Source organism: Plectropomus leopardus, chromosome 11 (assembly GCF_026936395.1).
Source record: "Plectropomus leopardus strain MGB_pleo_1.0 chromosome 11, ASM2693639v1, whole genome shotgun sequence".
NCBI classification, from domain to species: domain Eukaryota; kingdom Metazoa; phylum Chordata; class Actinopteri; order Perciformes; family Serranidae; genus Plectropomus; species Plectropomus leopardus.
Window position 1 is genome coordinate 9,166,376 of NC_142186.1, and position 23,179 is coordinate 9,189,554.

The window sequence follows — 23,179 nt, forward strand, 5'->3', positions numbered from 1 at the left end:
TGTTAATCATCTGATCCGAATCACTGCTCTTCTTGTCATTGTCATTCATTTCTGCTCTTCTCCCCTACTGTCTTTGTTGTTTTCATTCTTTCCATTTCTCTCTTACTCATCCATCTGTACTCATCTTTCACCCATCTTCACCCAGCATCGGAGGGCAGAGGTAGGTAGTGGCACGTCCGAGCAGGACTGCACTAAATGTCTGGTTATGGGTACTTTGCATGGAGACCTTCCTCATTTGTTTGTTTTTTTTCTCTTTTTGTTTTCTGGCATCATCACAATTTCTTTCCTCTCTGTCTGGTTACAAGTCCACCACACATCAGTGATATAAAACATGGATTTTATTTGCCTTTTTATGTTTTAGCAGATTTTATGGTCACAAGTGCACCTTTTTTTACCTCACTGCTCTGGCTTTTATTTGGTCCCATCTATCACTTTACAGGGATGACAGCTGGCATTTGGCATTTGGAGTCAGGCTTGACTGCTTACGGCTATGCATTCCTGACCTGTGTAGAATCGTACAAGTGAAAAGAATGTCCTGAGCCCCATAGGAAACGTATATAACTCAAAATGAGCATAAAACACTTTTATTATGGCAAAAAGATCTTATTTAGGTTTTTTTTGTTTGTTTGTTTTCAAAAACCACGTTGTTGGAATTAATTTTAATTAAATACCTCTGAGGCCTTTGTCACATTGTGGCCAACAGCTTTTGGAAAATAACTAGTATGGTGATAAGATGGAAAACAATCTAAATTGAATTAAATACTGAGGTACTGATTTTGTGTTCTGCTGTAGTCAGAACCAAAACAAATGTGCCAGCTGTTAGTCCTGTATAACTGCTCTGTATACTGTATTATACAGTATGGGATTTAGCGGAAATCACAGTGCTTTTACCTGGAATCTTTGTGGCATATTTTTCTCTTTTGACATGTGCTTTCTTTTTGTCCCGGCAGGCGCAGCGTCACGTGACAGACCTGTATGAAGACCTTCGAGATGGACATAACCTGATCTCACTGTTGGAGGTCCTCTCTGGGGAAACACTGGTGAGTATTGCTGCGATGTCTGATTATTTTGACCTCGGCTATAAGCAACAAATATGCCCAAGTCCTGCATCTTTTACCCCAACCATCCTCCAGACGAAAACCTAATCCAAGCTAATAACATGGAGTGCTTACCTTAAATCAACCTGGAATATCATCCCTGTGGCAATAAGTTCCAACCAACTGCAGCCAAGATGTCAGTCAAAAGGCGTAACCTGAGCTGAACTTTGCTAAACAAAGACTTATTTACTGACTCTGGCTTTCGTGTCTGCAATTCCTTTATCGCAACTAACTTTTATTTTTTTTTAGATTTTTTTTTCAAATGACTTCTCATATACCTTTTTTTAAAACATTTTTTTGCTAAAATCTTAAGGCTTACACACCAGGTTCATTTCAATGCCAGTGACGTTTATTTTACACTGAGGTTCAGATCTGTACAGACGCTTCTCTGTCGCTGTAGTCCATTGCTCCCTCCACCAGCTGCAGCTCTGCTCATCTTCTGAACGCCTCCATAGCCTTGACACATTAACTCCACTTTGGCCTGTACGTGTGTGTGTGAACTTTATTTCTATCTGATGTTCTCCTTTTCTACTCCTCCTCTCTCTCGCCTCCCGTTCACCTTTCTATAACCTTCCTCTTTGTGTGCCTATCCTTGCCGTCTGGCCTTCGCCTCCTCTCTTTGCACTGCTCATGCTGGGGTTAGCCGAGGGAGAGAGATGTGGTCAGGAGCTCTCGGTTGGTGAGTGGGTCGATAAGCAACAGTAGACATTCAATTTTTTAAAATTATTATTTTATTTTCATCTGCTTTTTCCAGTGATTTGGCTGTGCATGGTTTCCAGACCTCCATGGCGGTTCAAGGGTTTTATTGCCTTTTTGCTTTCTCTCATTGACAGCTTTAAGCATGTAGCTGCTGGATATAAACAATCATGTTCCTCCTTTTAAAAACATCACCATGCGTTGTTTGTACAAGTAACTTATTACGACTCATTTATGTTTATCATTAGGCCACAGCCTGGCTGTAGTAATTATGACCCGAGGCATAGTTCAAAGAATAACAAAGTCTGTGTAGTGAGGAGGTTAAGGTGGATAAATAGGTCAGTCAAACACAGGACTTTGACCTGACAGAATGCTGTTTGTGTCCAATGTGAAACGAAAAGTCAAATATTATTTATTTATTTTAACTTAGCATAAGTCATGTTATGCAGCAAACTTACTGATTATAATCTAAACAATGGTCTTTTTCTTAACTTTGCTGCCTAAACCTAACTACATCAACTATGTTTTTAAAACCACAACCGTTAACGGCCATTTATATTATTTTGGAAGGCCTATTCTGTTGTTTAGGTATGAAGACGTGTTTTTTTCCTGCACTAGTAGGGGCACTAATTCAGAAAATGCATCTGTGGGAAAAATCAGAGGAAAGTAACAAATGCCCTTGTGGTCGTATGGGTTTGAGGAGTCGGAGGACTTGCACGATTAATACTTTTTGATGTGCTTGCATTCGTTCAGGGATTTTTTTTCTCTTTTGTTTAGCATCAATTTACTTTACATTGTGTGTATATATATATATATATATTTTGATATACACTTGAAATTCAGAGCAGTCAAGCATTACGCAACATGAGCTAATCTCAACTTGCTGTCAGATGACTTGAATAATGCAAACTTTGGCTCAGCCGATACTAATTTCCTGCTGTAATTAGTAATTCAAAGGCTATATCTTTCCAACATAGCCTCTTTTTTTCTCTGTGTACAATAGTGGTGACCAACAGAACTGAGTCAAAGAAAGCAGTAACATTTTAGAAAAAAAAAAAATATAAATTAACACAATATTTCAATGGGCATGCTATAAATCAAAATACTACAGAATTTCTAAAAATATCAAAGATTCACCAGTTATTGCTGCATTTACTGTTCATTTGTTTTTCCATGTGATTTTCAGTTTTCCCTCCCATATTTTTTCATTTTAATTGAATATTTTCTTTTCTCCTTCACCATGATTATACCAAAAAGGATCGTCTTGGACAGTTTAGCATCTGTCATGTAACTAAACATGTCTTTATCTCTTTTCTGTCCTCCTCAGCCCAGAGAGAAAGGCCGTATGCGATTCCACAAACTGCAGAATGTACAAATAGCACTGGACTTCCTCAGACACCGGCAGGTATGACACATAAAATGATAACCCCGAAAACCCTGGAGACTTTTGCAAACAATTGCAAAGCTTTGTCACAAGACCCCTAAGTGAATCTTAAACATTAAAATAACATTTCTGTATCTTGTTTTCTCAGGTCAAGCTGGTTAACATTAGAAATGATGACATAGCGGATGGGAACCCCAAACTGACCCTGGGGTTAATATGGACCATCATCCTCCACTTCCAGGTCTCCTCCTCTGTCAGTGTTATGTTCCATTTCTTATTATCGCTCTTTACCTCTGTCTCTGGGATCTGCACCTGTCAGCTGCTGTTTCCTCCCAGGGACCAATCTGAAAGGATTCTGCTCTTCAAATCCCTCTCAAAAAAGACATTTTCTCATCAAATCAGGATACTTCGTACCATTATTCTAAAATCATTCACAGCTTTTATAGCATACTGACACTGCAGTTGTGTTTTTTTTGAATTTATGAACATTACAAAGACATAAAACACCATCAGGGTGTGTCAGTATGAGTCACTCTCTCACTGATTCCCAAAGGGAGGGTGTGTTAGATCGAGTGTACAACTTGTTGACGTGCTACACTCCCAGCCACATCCCATGTAACCAGGCCTTTTCCTGTGTATGCCAAGATCTGCCAGGCCTAATAGGCAGAGACGCACCTTCAAATATAAAACGATTCAAGTTCGGGTTGCAAAAACCTGAATCTTAGCATAGGATATTATAGAGACATACTGTAGGTGTGGAGAGTGGTGATCTGGTAAAGGTGCCATTGTTCCATGTATTTGCACACAATGTTCCCAGAGTCTTTATGTTTTATAGAATAGAGGGGAAAAATAGCTGGGTTGTGGTTGCTGGTGAGTCACAGATATGAAGAGGGAGAGGAAAATTCCCCTCCTATCCTTTAATGTGGTGTTAAATCTCACAGTGTGATTATCTTGAATTAGTTTAATTTACGGAGAAAGGGTGATTTTGTATGCTCTGAAGTAAAAATGTGTGTGGAAGATTTGAGATTAGATACTTACTGTGAGACCTACATAATCAAAACATCCACATAAGTGGTCAATCGCATAGATAGTGTACATATTTTTAATAAAGCAATGGAAAAAATAGCAAGATTCAACTTAACTTCATTTCTTTTAAAGTTTACTCCTCATTTAAAAATGTTGCTGATTTGCAGTGTAGACACAGTGTACGCTACTTTAAACACACATCCGTAGCAAATATGACTCATACTCCCAAATTCCCCAAATGTAAAGTTATCTGGATGCCACAGCAGCAGTGTTTTCCCCAGCCCAGCCCAGACAGAAATCCTGCTGCATCCTGTGAGCCAAGTCAAAAGCAACAAAACTTGTATCTACTGAACTGATAGATTTCTACTAATAGACAACAGGAAAAGATATGAAAGGCCCAGTGTGTGTGATTAGGTGTATCTGTTGGCGGAAATGGAAGCTAATATTCATAATTATGTTTTTATTAGTCTATAATCACCTGAAACTGAGAATTCTTCCATTTTTGTTGACTTAAAATAAACCTGTCATATCAACATATGGAGCAGTCCCCTTTCACGGAGTCTGCCATGTTATTCTTCAGTAGCCCAGAATAGACAAACCAATTAATGGCTCTAGAGAGGGTGTTTTGCATTTTTGATTGGAAGTTGCAGCTTGAGTTTGGTGTGGCAAATGTACCTGAATGCCGCCTTAGAATGTTCTACCTGCTTGAAAGGAAGGGTTGAGCAGGAGGATATCCAGATGGTTGCAATGTGCAGCCTCGCCAGTAGATGACACTAAATCCTACACACTGGTCCTTTAAGTCAACGAATGATAAGGGGATTAACTGGTCTTAGCGTGATAATGTAATTAACATTTAATTTTGAATATAACCATGGGTGTCTGGTAAATCTGTCCAAATTGCATCTTTTGGTTTCCACTCATGACTAATTTCCTCCACATTTCCTCAATATGGATTATTAACATATTCTGCATCTTCCACCTTCCTTAAACTGTATTTATGTGTGTTGTGTCAGATCTCAGATATTCAGATTAATGGCCAATCAGAGGACATGACGGCCAAGGAGAAGCTGTTACTCTGGTCCCAGAGGATGACGGACGGCTACCAAAACATCCGCTGTGATAACTTCTCCACCAGCTGGAGGGACGGCAAGCTCTTCAACGCTGTCATACACAAACACTAGTGAGTGGGGAATTTACTACTGATGAATTTTGTGGGTGTAGAATGATGGCTGCAATACAATTAGTACCATCAGTATGCAGGTCGCTGCATTTTGGAGAGTATGGATTATTATATCAGCTCAATATTTACGGCACAACACAGTATCTAATGGACATGGATAACCTTGAAAAGTCATGGAATTTCACAATCACATTTTTCAGACCTTGAAAAGTAATGGAATTAGTAAAAATTATCTCAAGTGTTTGGAAGCTGTGAAATTTGTTGTTTGTAATGAAATTGTTACAATAATCTTTAATGGAAAACCTTTTACGTTATGTAACAAATTTAATTTCTGGTGCTGATGACACAATATACCTCTGATATGTGTCAATGCGTGTAGTATTGATTACCATGCCGTACGTTTTTTCATCCCCCCCATGTTCCGTGTCACACTTAATCTACGGCATCTAGCTGAAATTATGTTCAAAGAACATAACATGAAAAAAAGATAGAGTCCTTAAAAAGCCATGGAAAAAGTTTTGAAATTTTATCCATGAAAATGTGTGGGAACCCTCTGAACAATTAAAAAAAACTCCAGGGCATTATATTTAATAAAACCAAATATGCTCGGTCTTGTCATAACTCGTCACCATCCACGAATATTACTGAACAAGGAGTACACCGGAGCAGGCGTGAGACCATGGCATGCTTTCAGATGTCAAATTACTCCTCATAATGCCAGTTTAAACCTGCTCTGTAATTAAATTTCACTCTCAGTATTGACCAAATGTTTCTATTCTAGTCTAAATAATTTAAAACATGATAACCATTGTTAGGCTTTTCGTGGTTTCATATCAGATTTATTAATTGAAAGACAGTTGCTAGCTGTGTGCTATAGATTTAATAGTCCAGAAAATCCATAAAGTTGCACAGTGCTTAGCTTAATTTATTCACTGCTAAATAAGTTGTTTTGGGGTTTTGTTTTTTGTTTTTTTAACTGACATGTTTGCTTTTCAACAAAATTGTCCTCTTTTGACCTTCTTTTTTTTCTTTACTTATTTCACTGACAGTTCCCTGATGTAATAAAATCTGTATTAATACCTCTCCATGAACACGTCAGGCCTTCAGGCTTGGAATATAATGGGCAGGTGTTGGCCATGAGTAATCCTGTACCTCCTTAAAATGATAATTCCTCTATTAAACATGATTAGCTTTATTAAAAAGTGAGATCTGAACTCCTTGCTGTTGAACAGCAAACATGCTAATTCAACCCAAGTTGTTGTGTGTCTTTAGGGTGGAATTATTGGATAAGGGTTGTTTTGTGTGGAAGCATCCTGGGAAATGAATGCGCTTTTATTTCTCAGGAGTATTTGTCAATGCAGTTTATCTGCTGGTTGGTGTCTTTCACAAAGGGATTCATGCAGAATCCAGAGAGCAGAGTGGTGTTCGATGAGACGGTTGTGATGTAGATCTTTAAAGCCTTTATGCATTGAGAGAAAGAGATGCCTGCAGGGACAAGTTTCCTTGAACTTGAGCGTGTACCTGAAACTTTTTTTCTCTCTCTGTCTCTTTTTGGAGACACCTGGGGCTGGATTAGTGCCGCCTTTCACAATGGTCAGGGGTGTGGTGTGTGGGCGTTACTGTAGCACTCTGTGGTTGCTACAATGAAAACTGTGGCGTTACTTCGTGCCGAGGCATAGTGCAGGGCATCCTGGTGCAGGATTTCCAGAGAATTCGAGATTGTCCAGGGTTTTATGTCGGTGTGTGAAGGCTTATGAATTGAATTCCCAAAGCTACGGTCGAATTTAGTGGGAAAGCTTTGTAGGAAAGCTTGATGAAGGAGCAGGGACTTTGCTGAACCAAGAGGAGACTTGTTCCATCTCAGCAGCCCTGCTGAAGGATTAAGGGGATCTTCACGTGACGATGGACACCTGAGATAAAGCTAGGATGGATTTACATGCAACCATCAAAAGATTTCTTCACATAAAGCTGTAAGGCCAACCACTACAGTGACATAACAGTTTTACTTGCCACTGGACAAGGCAGGTTTTAAGATGTTCAGCATGAGAAAGAAGTCTAAGAAGAAGAAAGGAAGCCTGGGCTTCTTTGGTGGCGTGTCAGCGTCTAACAGCGATTTGGATGACCGGGTGGTCATGTTGTGTGAGGAAATCCCATCAGAGGGATCCTCCTGGGACTCAGGGCGGGGTTCCCATAGCTCAGGGGCCCGCTCCAGCAGTGATGAACTGGGCCACGGATGGAGGTCTCGTAGCTTTCACGGGACAGAAGGAAAGAGCGTGAGCAGCTCCTCTCGGCCAATAAAGCAGTACTCTGTTTGCGAAATCCATCATGTGGAGGCTTCTCCTGTTTATAAACAGAGTGCCGGCCGTTCTGTATGCATCAGAGAGCTGTATGAATCTGCTGCTCCTGTTGTCTTGTGCACATTTTGTATTTATTTTGTTTCTTTTATAATAGATTTGGTAATGCATTTCAATAGTTTATGACATTATGATCAAAAGTTCTGCAATAAAATAGTCAAGTATGCATGCGTGATAGATAAGGTTATGTGTTGTACGAAATCATGCTGCTCTGCACTCTTAAGACATACACTTAACCTTAAAATATGTCAGCATTGATTACATTAGCTGCTCTATAAATCACACTTCTGCTGAAGATGCTCAGACATCTGCCAGAGAAAGTCAAACACCCAGAGGACAAAAAAAGGCAGGTGCTGGTACAAGTCTGTCAGAAAGTGGAACAGGTGGGCATTTTAATAGCATAACAGAAGGTCTTTAAAAGCACAAATGCTGCTAATATGTTCAGTGTAAACCACATAAACGAGCAGACCTGCATTAATTTGTCTATCTGCTAATGTTAATGGCATTTAATCCTCCATTCCAGTCCATTTCCCAGGTTTTAATTAAATTTCTAAGGCTGAAAATAAATACAACATATGCAGATAGTATCCAGTGGTGTCACTAAATTTTAATTGTGGTTTTAACACTTATACGTTGCTATTAAATGTATTATTGCAGTGTTGTAATAGAAAGTCGAATTACGCCGCAGATGTCGTTAGTCATACTTTTAAACTCTCATGAAACGTTTCACCAGACCGTTCTTGATGATTACTATGGGTACATCCACACTTATGCATTTTTGTTTTGAAAGGCACAATTTTTACTATGGTTACGTCTAGCCCCAAACTATTCCCAACATTTGGAATCCCTAAAATGGAGACCTTTAAAAACACTGTTGACCCTGTGTTTTAGTATGGTTGGGCAGAAATGGAGAGTGTGGGTAGTCCTCACCCATCGCCATGGCTTCCTCTGGCGTTAGATAACACCCCCTTACAGCTCTAATATGTTGCCGTATTTGCTTTGCAGCAAGTCCTGATCTGTTTTATGCCGCCTTGACCACCTCATACTCATGTGTTACTTTCTGTAACAGTTCCACTGTTTACTTGTTCCTAGCAAAGAAATCTCTGGTCTTACTTTTCGTTATTCCCGTAGTATTCGCTGTAGTCAACTAACTGCAGAGTGGACAATCTGCTTCCTGTTTACACCAGCAAGGGCATGCCCACTGCCCAGTGTGTAATATTGCGTTTCCTAGGATAGTGAAGGAATGATGCTCCCTACTATCCCTAAGATTGGCAAGTGCTCGTTGCCAACATTGGCTGGATTGGTTAGGTTTAGGCAAGAGAAATAAGACTGTTTCAGGTTAGGGTAAGAAGTATGGAGAGTAAGGCGGTCCATTCTTTCACTATCCCAGGGAACGCAAATTTGCACCTAGTGTACGTGGATGGTCGTGTGATGTGCATTTTCAGGCGTTAGTATATGGACAGAGATTATTTCTGAAACAGTGCTAAAGTGTTTTATGTGTTTGGAGATTGTTTTTGTTTTAAAACACCATTATGTGGCTGTGGCCAATGACTTCCCCCTGTCACCTGGACCTTGTTGGTGATTAATCACATTGTTTGTGTTTCCCTAGTCCCCGACTCATCGACATGGGCAAAGTGTACCGACAGAGCAACCTGGAGAACCTGGAACAGGCCTTCAATGTGGCAGAGAGAGACCTGGGAGTGACACGCCTGCTGGATCCTGAGGGTAAGACTGGCCCAAAGTCAATTTAATCGAAAATACCAGTGTTTTGGTTTTTTTTTGATAATAGCTTTATTTAGGTGTAATATCTTGAATATGTCTACAAGTTACTGACTGTTAATATTAATTAATTAATTAGCAACGTGAAATAATGAGATGGCATATTTGACCTTGTCCTTCCAGATGTTGATGTCCCACACCCTGATGAGAAGTCCATCATCACTTACGTTTCCTCCCTGTATGATGTCATGCCTCGGGTTGATGTACATGACGGCGTCAGAACTAGCGTAAGCAGAACTTGTTCCATACCCTGAATCTTAGCTGATGCATAAACTCAAGCTATAAATAATTGTACATCTGTGTAATTTTAAAAAAATGCTCTAATTTGATCTGACTGAAAGCTTAATGAGATTGAACTTAACACCAGGCTTGTGACTCTGTGAGCTGTTTTTCAATGCGTTCAAACATTCACAGAGAAACAGAAGTCTTATGAAACTAAGTATCGCAGGAAATTAGCAGCCTGTGGTGCGTAAGCGATATGCTCATATTTACTTTCACACATCATCAGTTACTATACAATATACATACAGAACTGCACAGTAGTTAATACAAACTCACTCATTAGGCCAAGGCTATGTCCCATTTCTGAACCAGACTGCTTCTGTCTCGCTGTCTGTCTCCTACCATTGTCTTCCTTCTCCCACCGTCCCCTCCACCTCTGCCCCCTTCATTTACCCCGTGTCCACTCTCAGCTTCCTTGTCCACTCACACAAGACCTGGATTGTTTGGCACCTAATTGAATTTAGCGATGGTGTGTGAGCGCTCGAAGCACGGCCTCGCAGGAGAAGAAGTACCCTCCTGTGTGCTGTTTTTTAAACTTGTCTTTTTCTGCTGCATCGGCTGCAGGAGCTGGAGCTGCGTTGGCAGGAGTACTACGAGCTGGTGACTCTTCTGCTCCAGTGGATCCGCCACCATGTCATGATCTTCGAGGAGAGAAAGTTCCCAGCCAGCTACGAGGAGATAGAGGTGAGAAGATATGCTATTATACCTCTCGATCAGAGATTTATCTTGGTGTCTTTGCAGTTGAGCAGCACTTAAGAGCACAGCTATGTATATAAAAACATTTCTTACCCTTAATTCTCTCAATGAGAAGTTCTATTTATGTCATATATAAAAACTACTGAAACACAGTTCATAACATAAGTATAGTGAAAAAGAGGTTTCTATTGTTGGATCAAAGAGCATGCTTACATAACGTCTAGCTGTGGGCAGATAGCGGAAACTGTATTCACAGACATTGTTGTACCATAGGTGGGGCGGCGTCTGAGAAAACACAGCCAAAAGGCAGATAATGTAAAACCTAATCCTGAGGAGAATGCCCACTGTGCCACTCCCAGTCAGTGCTGCAGAACAAAAACATAGCGTGACTTTGGTATTATTTTTAATTCCCTTTAAAGTCAAATTATCAGAAACATAGCATCATCCAAAGTAGCAGATTGGGTGTGCTTCTTCAAAGCAGTAAAGTCTGGTTAGAGAGTGAGTAACATTTCTTTAGTGATACAGGCAGCGGAGTTATTTGACTCATAAGTTCAGCTCAATTTACACCAGTCATGGAAATTAACAAATGATGCTATAAAGGACAGCACTACCACAGCACTGTACACAGAATATTTGAACTGTGTTACCTTAATGCACTTATCCTATATAGGAAAACAGAATTTCAGATTCGTTTAACTGATCCACGTGTAGAACATTGAGTTACATAAGTATAGTCAAGGTTTCGTCATTACTTCAGTAAAGGCTGCGGCTATATTCTGTCTTGGAACAAAAATGCATTTAAGAGAAAAAAATGCAATTTGGTACACATAAATTAAATTAATGAAAATAAAAAAATACAACTCTCCAATATGAACATGTGTATTTTTTTCTTTAGCTTCTTTGGCGCCAGTTCTTGAAATTCAAAGAGACCGAGCTGCCAGTGAAAGAGACCGACAAGAACCGGTCTAAACACATCTACCAGTCCTTTGAGGTAAGCTAACCCTCATTTTCTATTCTTTGTACTTTTTGGACTCTCTTCTATTGAGTCATGACTCATGCATTCTGCTCCAACCTGTCCACAGAGTGCCGTGCACGCTGGCCAGGTGAAGGTCCCTCCAGGTTACCATCCCATTGATGTGGAGAAAGAATGGGGTCGCCTTCATGTGGCCATCCTGGAGAGAGAGCGGCTGCTCAGGATAGAGTTTGAAAGGTTAGGATAGTGGCGGATAAGCAATAATATGCTGTATACAGTCCTTATGGATGAGATTTTTATTGTACTAGTTTTTACAGCCAAGGGGTGTGGTGCTAACATGACAGCAAAGCACAGAAATGGATAAATAAGCAGCAATCTTGCATGTTAACATAACAATACTAATTAATGCAGATCACAAGTGTACAGGGTGTAAAAAGTAGAAATGACAGAATACATAATGTATCTATACGTAGTTAAGATCACACCCTCTGTAAGATAATAACTTGTAATAATAATTAATTTTAAACGTAAAAAATCACTAGCAATTTAGGACAAGCCAATGCTTACCCAGGTTGTTACAACAGTTGCCAAAATTGCATGCCCGTATAGTATTTCAGTTTGAATCAGGAAAAAGATACATGGTAAACTGAATCCAGAGTGTGTCCTAAAGACAACAGATGAAATAGCTGCCACATTAAAAGAGTTCTCATTGATAAAGCAAGCAGTCAAACTCATGCAAATAAATTAACTTGCTACAGGTAGATAGCAGGTTTACCATCTGTAAGACTAACCCCACTTTTTATTTATTTTTTTTATTTTCTTAATTTAAATATTATGTATTATATATATCTATTCGTTTGTTGTTTGTTTTGGGGTTGTTTTTTGTAGGTGCTGTTGTTGCTATTTTTGCATTTATTTGCTTGTTCTGTTTTTTTTTTGTTTCCTGCTAGTTAGCTTTCTGGCTTTTTGAAAGAGCTTGATAGGCTGCATAAGGTTTGAAAAAAAAAAAAAAAACAGCACGAGAGGCAACAAATATTATCAAGCACTCTTAATAATTGAAAAATGCCAGCCAGCTTGGAGCCTAGTTTTAGCCACAAGGTTAATGAATTAACTAGCCTTCCAACATCACCAAAGCTATGCCCATGATGTTTTGACTAAAATACATCATTGCCAAATACACTTTTATTTACCTTAAGCTAAAGCTTCTTCTTTATCAAGCAACTGTTACTGGTATTTCACTATGGCAGATGTGTTTCAGTTACACACTTATTGCACCATTTTCTTGCATTGATAGAAGGTAGCTTAACACTCTGGTGAAAGTCTGTTTGATTTGTATCAAAACAAAAAAGTTGTGTTCCTCATGATTGGAGTCATAATTAGGTCTGATAAAATAGGATGAGACATTATAAATTTTCTATTTGAGTAGCGTTGTGTCATGCATGGAAAATGGGATGGCTTTGTGTCACAAGATTGTTCAGTCATCTGCCTTGTTTATGCTTGCAAGATGTGGACTGAGTGAATGAGCAGACTGAATGTCTTTGTCAGAAAACGGCGACATTTTCGTCTCGCTCGGCGCTGCTACGTGGCAGATTGATTTCGTAAAACGCAATAGGAGTGTGATAGGAGAACTGGCTTTATTTTGTAGCTGGAACTGTAAATTTGATAGTAGAATTAAGGAATGGCATTTGTGAGTGATCCTCATAAACTGGAGTATTTGCTGGAACGCAAGAGGCCGTAAGTTGTGATCTTCAGCTTCTGGTAGTCTAAATGTAAAGTGGTTGTTCAACAAAAGTTATTAGTCCTAGAAATGTCAGGGAGGGAGTTGTGAGTGAGACAAATTTTATTACAATTTGTTTAATTGTTTTTTTTTTTTAAATCTTAACTTATCCAGACTTGACAGGCTCCAGAGAATTGTCACCAAAGTCCAGATGGAGTCGGGGGCGTGCGATGACCAACTCAACCATCTGGAGACTCTACTGCAGACGGTGAGTGCTATTCAGGTCTCATTAATACTTCATATGTGTGTGTGTTCATTACGTGAAAGAGTCCAAAGAATCTACAACATGAATATTTAGTCCACTAGCTTTGTGAACTCATTGTATCCAAAATGATGTGAGTTTTAAGTTTTTCCCAAAACTTCCTAAGTAATAAAATCATCTTTATAAAGAATTCAGCTGCACATCAGTCTAATGCAGTCCAAATTTGACTTCTGAGCCTCCTTTACACCGTTTCATTTAACGGAAACTCACTACAAACATTTGTCCAGTCAGGTATTTAAGAACATGCTGTACGTAAATTCTACAAAGGTTATCTGCCAGTCTGGCCGTGCAAAGCTACGGAAAAGTGAAGAAAAGAAAATCACAGGAATCTTTACCCTCCTTTAGGCATAGAAAGGGCTGATGCTTACTTGTGTCAATCACTGTCACAAGCCTTTATTTTACTGAAATGTTGGTGGCATTTAAAAAGAAGATGAAAATGTGTGTTTTCATTGGCTTTCATCCCCTCAGGATATTCGTCTGATGAATGCAGGGCAACCACCTAAGCACACAGCAGAGGTGGAGAGAGAGCTGGACAAGGCAGACAATGTGATTCGCCTGCTCTTCAACGATGTGCAGGTACTCAAGGATGGGCGCCACCCTCAGTCTGAACAGATGTACCGCAGGTGGGTGCTTCATGTATTGCATTCAAGTGAGCTTTTCACACAATACACCTTGTTAGAAAACTGTTCTGAATACAAAAAAGCAGCAGTATAAAGGACTGTGTTTCTCATCTCCATAGGGTTTACCGCATCCATGAGCGCCTGGTGAACCTGCGCAGCGATTACAATCTTCGCCTGAAGACCAGTGTGACAACCACCAAGGCTCCCATCCAGCACACCACTATTAAAGTGCGGCCCGAGATGGATGATGTGACCCTTCGCTATGTCAAAGACCTTCTGGCATGGGTGGAGGAGAACCAGCTTCGCATTGATGAGGCAGAGTGGGGCTCTGATCTGCCCTCTGTGGAATCTCAGCTGGGCAGCCACCGAGGCCTGCACCAAACTGTGGAGGACTTCCGATCCAAGATTGAGCGGGCCAAGACTGACGAGGTAGTGCCCGTATCGGAACCACTGGAAGGGATAACATACTGTCTGTCACTGTGCAGTTGATTTTAAAAGTAATCCCTTTTGCATCTTCCATATTCTTTAGAGCCAGCTATCTCCTGCCAGCAAGGGCGCATACAGGGAATACCTGGGTAAACTGGACCTTCAGTATGGCAAACTACTGGTAAATATGTTTATATTTCAATATGCAGAGAATGTAAAAGCTTTAAGTTATAGTTGTGGGTATCTGAGTGCTATTTTTTTTTGATCAACAGTTGGTAATATGATGTTTTTTTTTCTTTCAGAACTCTTCCAAGTCCCGCCTGAGGAACTTGGATTCACTCCACGCCTTCATCAGCGCTGCCACTAAGGAACTGATGTGGCTGAATGACAAAGAAGAGGAAGAGGTCAACTTTGACTGGAGTGACAGGAACACCAACATGACTGCCAAGAAAGACAACTACTCGGTTTGTTTTAGGAGTATTTGTTCAGTTTTGTAAAATATGTTTGGATAAATTAAGAGTGCCATTAACTATTTTCTTTTGATTGTTCAGGGTCTCATGAGAGAGCTGGAGCTGAGGGAGAAGAAAGTCAATGATATCCAGGCCACGGGAGACAAACTTGTGAGGGATGGACATCCTGGCAAGAAGACAGTTGAGGTAATTATTCAAGCTGAGGTGTAAAAATGCACATCCTGTAAATCTATTGAGTGAGGTCAATGCATTGTCATCATGTCTTCTTTGTCCCTTGAAGGCCTTTACAGCCGCCTTGCAGACTCAGTGGAGCTGGATCCTCCAGTTGTGCTGCTGTATTGAAGCTCACCTCAAAGAAAACACAGCCTACTACCAGGTATGAAACAGTTTTTTTTTTATTCCAATAACCCTATATTAAATATTCAGCTATAAAACTTAACTAAAAACTTAACTATGTCCTCTGTAATGTCCGTCCCTTGCAGTTCTTTGCCGATGTCAAAGAGGCTCAGAACAAGATGAAGAAAATGCAGGAGAACATGAAAAAGAAATACAGCTGTGATCGCTCCACTACAGCCACACGCCTGGAGGATCTGCTGCAGGATGCTGCGGTGAGTGATGTCCACTTTCATGGATAGATCTAGATTTATTTGTTTATTTATTTGTAAAATTAGATCCCCATTAGTTGCTGCCAGGGTAATTATTACTTCCTGGGGTCCGCACATAAAGATACATACAATACATACAAACACATGAACATTACCCTAAACTCAAACCTGTATACCCTCCCAGCACACCCTAGATTACCCCTTACCCACCCCAAACCCTATCAAATGTATCATGGTCCAAGTGTGATATCCCAAGTCATAAAATAAAATATAAATATAAAAATAAGTAAAAATATAAAATAGTATAAAATAAAATAAAATGTAATACCTACACAGGATCGGGCCAGATTAGCTTCTTGAGAAGTATGTAACAAATAGAAGTAGAAAATTGGAAATATTGTCAGTTTAATTTTGTTCCCATTGATTTATCCTTCACCAGGAGGAGAAAGAACAGCTGAATGAATACAAGACCCTTGTGAATGGCCTGAATAAGAGAGCCAAGTCCATCATCCAGCTGAAACCACGCAACCCCACCACCTCCATCAAAGGAAAGATGCCCATTCAGGCTGTGTGTGACTTCAAGCAACAGGAGGTAAGTGATTTGTGACTCATTAAAAGCCCAGGGTGGTCATATGTAACACAGAACCTCAGTAGTGCTCACTTTAATGTGTGTAATTCATCAATTGTTAATTGTGTTTCAGATCACCGTCCATAAAGGAGATGAGTGTGCACTCCTCAACAACTCACAGCCTTTCAAGTGGAAGGTCCTGAACCACTCCGGACACGAGGCGGTGGTGCCTTCTGTCTGCTTTATGGTACCTCCAGTCAACAAGGAGGCTGTGGACAGTGTCGCCAGGTGAGAACACTGTGAAAAACAGAATGCGTCACATGTGACAACCATTTATGTATAGCCAACTAAGTAATATATAAACAATGTAACTACTCAGCCACACTCTGGGTCTTGATCGCTACTGTCGGTATTAGCTTTTCTTTTTCTTTTTTTTACGATTTTTTTGGGCTTTTGTTGCCTTTAATTGACAGGACAGTGTGAGTGTGAAAGGGGGAAAGAGAGAGAGGGAGACATTCAGCAAAGGGCCGAGGCTGGATTCAAACCTGAGGCCGCTGCAGCGAGGACACAGCCTCTGTACATGGGGCGCCACTCTGTCCACTAAGCCATCAGGCGCCCCAGTAATAGCTTTTCTAATATAGTAGCAAGGAGTAATGATCCCAATAGTGACTTTGACACATTTGACAAATAATTTATGGATGTTACTTACAATGTTAGAGGTATCCAAATTTTTTCTTTTGTCCTGATTTGTTCCCGATTATGGTAAATGTGGTGCTTTTGAGGGGAAATATGTAACGCTATGGTTAACTTAAAATTGTTAACCGATATAAGAAGGCAATTCTGTTTTCTGTCAACCAGTCCAATCTCTGACACATTACACCATATGTAATGGGCTTTATACTCGGTATACAGCAAGATGTGATCTCTGGAGTATTTTCTGTTTCTTAATTCTTGCTCTACCTGTGTTCCTCTTCTCCTCCAGTCTGGATGCAGGTCAACAGCAGATGGTGAATATGTGGCAGACGCTTCATATTGACATGAAGAGCTTGCTGTCATGGCAGTATCTGATGAGAGACTTCACACAGATTCGCACCTGGAACATCAACATGGTGAGCATTAACACTTTTACGTCAAAACATAATAATAATAATGATAATTCACAAGCTGACCTGTATGTGCAAGATCAAAGAAAATTACCAGAAACATCGCATTTCATTTGTAAACTTTATTTCAAATTAATACATTAATGTAAGGCCAAATGAAAATGAATAAGACCAAAACTAACAGCTTCCAATAGTTGTTCCAAATAGCTAAGAGAAGCGTAAGAAATAAATCAAGGTTTTAGGACGTTAGACAAAGTCCATAAAGCCAGTTATTTTAAAAGCAGGATATTCAGGGAAGTGTTTTATTTGTTAAGTGTTTGGAACCAAATTCAATTACCATAAGATAGTTTGTTGTTGGCACTGGGAAGAGAGCACGAGTCTCGATACAATTAACAATGAAACTTTTTTGTTTTTGCTTTGAGGATTCTGTATATTTTAGTTCATTAGTCTCATTCATTTGTCTCTGTAGTCATTAGTTCATTAGTCTCTGTACCCAAAATACATTATTAAATACAGCCTCCTTATCCTCCCACTTTCTTCTCCATCCTGTGCAGCTAAAGACCATGAAACCAGAGGAGTACAGACTGTTGATGAGGAACCTGGAGCTCCACTACCAGGACTACATGCGCGACAGCCAGGACTCGCAGCTCTTTGGCCCCGATGACCGTATGCAAGTTGAGGAGGACTACAGCCAGTCAACCCAGCATTTCGACAACCTGCTCCGCACCATGGAGAAAGGTAACAACCCCCCACCCCCTTAAATAACGAATCAGCGTTTGATTATTAATTAAAATATAAATGGAATATGTGGATAGAAGCTTTACAGAATATAATTGTGGTTCACCTTTCAGGACTAATGGTTGTTAGGCCCAAAGGTGAGTGATGTGAAGCCAGTCAAAGCTACAACTCACCAAGCTAATGTGTGTACAAGCTTTAAAGCTTTGGATGAGATGTTTAAGGATAACAATTAGTGTTAGCGTTCTAAGTGACTGCATGTTGTTTCGGTTCCCATGCCGCTTTTCTTTTTTTGCAGCTCTACAAAAAAAAACCAAACATATTTAGTGAGACAGGCTACAGGTTATGCTTTTTTTATCATGCAAACACCTAATGGTGTGATAACTCACTGTAGGAAAACATTTGCTATGTACTGTATGCTGTGACTTTAGATTATATGGAGCTGTGTGTGTTTGTGTCACAGCACATGAAGAGCTGCATGTATGATCGTGCTTATGTGCAGGGCAAATACGTGGTAGATGCCACAGATAAATGATGTGATTTGAGAATGTGAAAATGTTTGGAAATATGTAAACATGTCCTAAAGTAACAAAATGTAAACTTAAAATATCGTATAGTGCAATATACACCAAAACTCTAAGCTGTGTATTTCTCAGTCTATTTAGTATTTCTACATTCTTGGTCCTCAAGACAACAAAAGTCTATTTTTCCCTCACCTTCACGCTAAACACATCATTTATTCTGCTGTCCTAAACTACGACACATGCTGTTACACAGGTCAGCAGGATGAGAGTCTGTGTAAGAACTACATCTCAGAGATCAAGGACCTGCGTCTGCGTATCGAGGACTGTGAGGCCAAGACTGTGGCTCGCATACGCAAACCTATGGACAAGGAACCTCTGAAAGAATGTGTTCAGAAGACAACAGACCAGAAGGTACTATACATAGTAGTGTAGTTTATTAATTACACCACATTACCATATTAATTAGAAATCAGCATAGCATTGGAGACTGCCATTTCCCAGCCTCTATATTTCACTCTAATTTGTTTGCTACTAGGCTTGAATCAGCTAGGACGCCTGCAGTCATGAGGATTATCTGAAAAGCTAATTTACATAAGCTTTTTTTTGTATTCTTACTTGAGGAGATGAAGTAGAAATACATGCTAATATCCTCTCTGCAAAAGCATACGTGTATCAAAGCAAAACGTTTGACATTTGTAGGCACCAATTTTGCACATTTTCCTGACCCTGATGACATTTTGGGAGTATCATGAGCGAGACCAGTTTTCATAGCAGCTTGATGATCTAACATCTTTGGAAGTAAAAATTTCATAATATGATTATTAGCAGCCTACTGGAAAGGCAAAATGGTTTCATCCACAAAGAGGAATGAGGGAAAGATAAAATGATAGGAAGGTAAAATGAGAATTTGATCATTCTGTAGGGGGCAATGATAGGAAGCACTGGTAGAAAGAAAAAAAGGAGGAACACTTTTTCATATTTTCTCTTCTAAACTGCCGGGAACACTGTAGATTGGAGTAAGAGCTTAAATCAGCGTAGCTAAGAGTGTGAAAATACAGCCGAGAATTGTAATTGCTTCAGGGTCTGGAATTTGCAGCAGTTCAGAGTAAGTGTTGCAGACAGTGCAGTGAGGCCTGCTGGCCGCTCTCCTACTACAGCTCCCTGCTGATCTGAGACAATTTAAATGTTTGGCAGAAACCCAGCACAGGTTAATTTGAATTTTAAATGTGCCTTATAGCACACTGGTGGAATCTGCTCCTCATAACAGGCTGGGTGGCTTCTTTGTCAGTTTTTTATTCCATGTTTAGTCCTTTGAAGCCTGGACAGACATCACTTTTTTTGTGCTGCATTCAGACACCTTTCATAAGAATTTAAACCTTTGAATCTTGAGCGAATTGGTTTGATTTCTTCTTTGGAAATATGGGGAAAATGAGCAACAGAAATTTTGATTGAATTTTTTTGCCTATTCCCAATGTTTTTGGGAGAAATCAAGCAAGATGATTCTCTCAGGTTTCAAAGGAGTAACCTCTGTCAGGGTTTGACTCTTGAACTCTTGTTGTCATTGTCTGCTGTATAGAAATGCCAGGTGAATCTTGAGGGCCTCAAAAAGGACCTGGATAAAGTGTCTGTGAAGACACAACAGGTCCTGTCCTCCCCTCAGCAGTGTGCCTCAGCTCCTGTCCTGCGCTCAGAGCTTGACCTCACTGTGGAGAAGATGGATCATGCCTACATGCTGTCCTCGGTTTATCTGGACAAGTGAGTCACCAGCCAATTCCTTTTGAGTTACAGGTCCAGTGTGTGGGATTTTGGGCATCTATCTGCAGAAATGGAATACAATTAACATAATTTTCTTAAGTTTATCATCCCCTGAGATTAAGAATTGTTCACTTTTCACGAGTTTAGAATGAGCCCTTCATATCTCCATAGGGATCTGGTCTTCCACAGGGCCTACCATGTTTCAATACCATATTTCTACAGTGCAGACGGACAGAATGGACAGGTCAAACTCTGGCTCTAGATGGAGCCATTTGCATTTTTACCTAACCTGGAGGCCACCAAAGGTTCCCATATAGACTTGGAAAGGGAGGGGTGAGGGATGGGGGTATTCAGGTGGTTGCAGTTTGCAACCTCACCTCTAGAAACAAGAAATCCTACACACTGGTCCTTTAGGAGAAGATTTTGTTTCCTAAAGCCTTGCTCCTTTATTTACTTATTATTTCTTTCCCCAGGCTGAAGACTGTGGAAATGGTCATCCGTAACACAGCGGGTGCTGAGGGAGTTCTCAAACAATATGAGGACTGTCTGCGAGATGTTCAGACCGTGCCCAGCGATGTCAAAGAAGTAGAAGCTTACAGAACTACACTTAAGGTAAAAAGCATATGAGTAAGATTTGGCATCTATTCCCTTTGAGCCGTCCAGCAAAACTGATGATTTCGACCTTCTTTGCTCATTGCTTACTGGCCTCTCTATTCATATATATATATATTCGTATATAGTTTTATTCTGTCATTATGTGCACTATGTGCATTGTCTTGTTTTTCTTACCTGTTTGTTGTTGTTGAGCGGAGCACTGTTACGAACAGAATTTCCCTTGGGATGAATAAAGTATTCTGATTCTGATTCTGATTCTGATATGAAATCTGCAGAAAATGCGAGCTGAGGCTGAGGGTGAGCAGCCAGTGTTTGATTCTCTGGAGGAAGAGCTGAAGAAGGCCACTGTAGTGAGTGACAAGATGTCACGTGTGCACAACGAGCGTGACATTGAGCTGGACCACTACCGCCAGCAGCTGTCTAATCTTCAGGACCGCTGGAAGGCCGTTTTTACTCAGATAGACATCCGCCAGAGAGAGCTGGATCAGCTCGGCCGCCAGCTAGGCTACTATCGCGAGAGCTATGATTGGCTGATTCGATGGATTAACGACGCCAAGCAAAGGCAGGAGAAGATCCAGGCTGTGCCCATCACTGACAGCAAAACTCTGAAAGAACAACTGGCGCAGGAGAAGGTATATAGAGTATAGCATTCCTATTTTCTTAGCATTATTATTTTCTGATCATTTTCATGTGAAACTAGTGAGCTCAGGTCTTAATTTAAACACCCTTTTTTTCAAACAGAAACTGCTAGAGGAGATTGAAAATAACAAAGACAGAGTTGATGAGTGTCAACAATATGCTAAGGCATACATTGATACTATCAAGGTGAGCATCAAACAACACTAATTTGCATTAACGATTCTAAATATAGTAATTTGGAGCATTTAGAGAAAGTATTTTTGGCATAACTGATGTATGAAGAATGTCTTTTTTTATCAAACAGGACTACGAACTCCAGCTGGTCGCCTACAAAGCTCACGTGGATCCTCTTGCTTCTTCTCCTTTGAAGAAAACCAAAGTGGATTCTGCTTCTGACAACATTATTCAGGAGGTTTGTTTCCTAGAACCCATGTTGGATACAGTGTCTAGAAAACAATTTGATAAAGGACAACTTAACCATGAACTGATTTCACTGTTTAAGATGTGCATGAAGCTATTAAATGACACATTATACACATTATAAAGTGTTTGTTTGTCTCTCCCTGTATCAGTATGTAACACTAAGGACCAAGTACAGTGAGCTGATGACTCTGACTAGTCAGTACATCAAGTTCATCACCGACACGCAGCGCCGCCTGGAGGACGAGGAGGTGCGTGACAACTGGCTGAGGATCCCAAACAAACTAAATTCTAACATTAACCTAACCAAGCAACCAAATAATCAACCAACCAACAAACGAGATTACCCACTGATCACTGAAATGCATGCCCGCACGCACTGTGTGGCACACACACATTCACGCACCCGTTACATTAATGTACGGATGGCAAATGGTTCCTTTGCACAGATTACGCTGGAAACATTGGCATGCTGTAGCTGATCTTTTAGCTAGAGAAGCACATAATTTTTGGAGCATTTTAAATGTTTTTAGTAGTGATCGTATATCAAGACAATAGTGACAGTAAAAAAACATATTTGCAAACAAATATGATGCATGTTGTGTGAGTGTGTTTACATGCAAATGAAAACAGTATTTAAAAAGATTATTCATCATCTACATTGAGACCAAAATTCTCAATGTCAGTCTAAAACTAGACGAAATAAATACAGCACATTGTGTGTTTTTTGTATCTACTCCATCTTCATCCATTGTGTGTATTGTGACGTGGATTTAGAGTGAGGGGTTCTTTCTTTCACTGTGTATAACTTTTCCTTTCTTATCTGTATGGCCACTTCATTTCCTGAGGTTAAAATCAAAGTGGAGTTTCAGCCTGGTTATCATGGTCCTTAGTTCTCCCTTCTTAAATTAACACAAGTTTAAAGTTTCACATTATTTTCTAACCCTAATGTTTTGTTTGTTTCTTTGCTTCTCTTAACTGCTTGCCAGTGCTTTGCCATGATGAATGCTTAACTTGTTTGAGCATTTAAGAGGTAAATCATTCAGTGTTTCAAGTACCTACTGTACAGCATAAGCTTCATTCCCTCTGTCATTCTAACACCTGTATCTCTCTCAAACTGCTTTTGGCTTTTCATGGCATACACGTTCTTGCTTTCACTGCAGTCATTTATTGAATAACAGTAACTATCTTCA

The 23,179-nt window shown here is 40.0% G+C and overlaps 1 protein-coding gene across 7 annotated transcripts in view; it reads left to right on the forward strand.

The window, feature by feature from the left end:
- Nucleotides 1-23,179, forward strand: part of LOC121946171 (plectin-like) — a 71,916-nt gene that overhangs the window by 33,481 nt on the left and 15,256 nt on the right. For 2 of the 7 annotated variants that reach the window (XM_088083982.1, XM_088083986.1), the window contains exons 3-31: nt 146-160; nt 951-1,040; nt 3,121-3,198; nt 3,326-3,430; nt 5,217-5,383; nt 9,347-9,462; nt 9,640-9,743; nt 10,363-10,482; nt 11,390-11,485; nt 11,577-11,704; nt 13,359-13,452; nt 13,975-14,129; nt 14,246-14,558; nt 14,656-14,733; nt 14,855-15,016; nt 15,104-15,208; nt 15,303-15,398; nt 15,505-15,630; nt 16,067-16,219; nt 16,329-16,483; nt 17,178-17,304; nt 17,853-18,036; nt 18,811-18,968; nt 20,134-20,312; nt 20,786-20,924; nt 21,203-21,559; nt 21,669-21,752; nt 21,871-21,978; nt 22,139-22,237. In XM_088083982.1, the coding sequence (XP_087940108.1) occupies nt 146-160; nt 951-1,040; nt 3,121-3,198; nt 3,326-3,430; nt 5,217-5,383; nt 9,347-9,462; nt 9,640-9,743; nt 10,363-10,482; nt 11,390-11,485; nt 11,577-11,704; nt 13,359-13,452; nt 13,975-14,129; nt 14,246-14,558; nt 14,656-14,733; nt 14,855-15,016; nt 15,104-15,208; nt 15,303-15,398; nt 15,505-15,630; nt 16,067-16,219; nt 16,329-16,483; nt 17,178-17,304; nt 17,853-18,036; nt 18,811-18,968; nt 20,134-20,312; nt 20,786-20,924; nt 21,203-21,559; nt 21,669-21,752; nt 21,871-21,978; nt 22,139-22,237 (3,891 nt within the window). The remainder of the gene's footprint in view (nt 1-145; nt 161-950; nt 1,041-3,120; nt 3,199-3,325; nt 3,431-5,216; nt 5,384-9,346; nt 9,463-9,639; nt 9,744-10,362; nt 10,483-11,389; nt 11,486-11,576; nt 11,705-13,358; nt 13,453-13,974; nt 14,130-14,245; nt 14,559-14,655; nt 14,734-14,854; nt 15,017-15,103; nt 15,209-15,302; nt 15,399-15,504; nt 15,631-16,066; nt 16,220-16,328; nt 16,484-17,177; nt 17,305-17,852; nt 18,037-18,810; nt 18,969-20,133; nt 20,313-20,785; nt 20,925-21,202; nt 21,560-21,668; nt 21,753-21,870; nt 21,979-22,138; nt 22,238-23,179) is intronic. The other 5 variants (XM_088083983.1, XM_088083984.1, XM_042490639.2 and 2 more) reach the window with 5 other exon arrangements.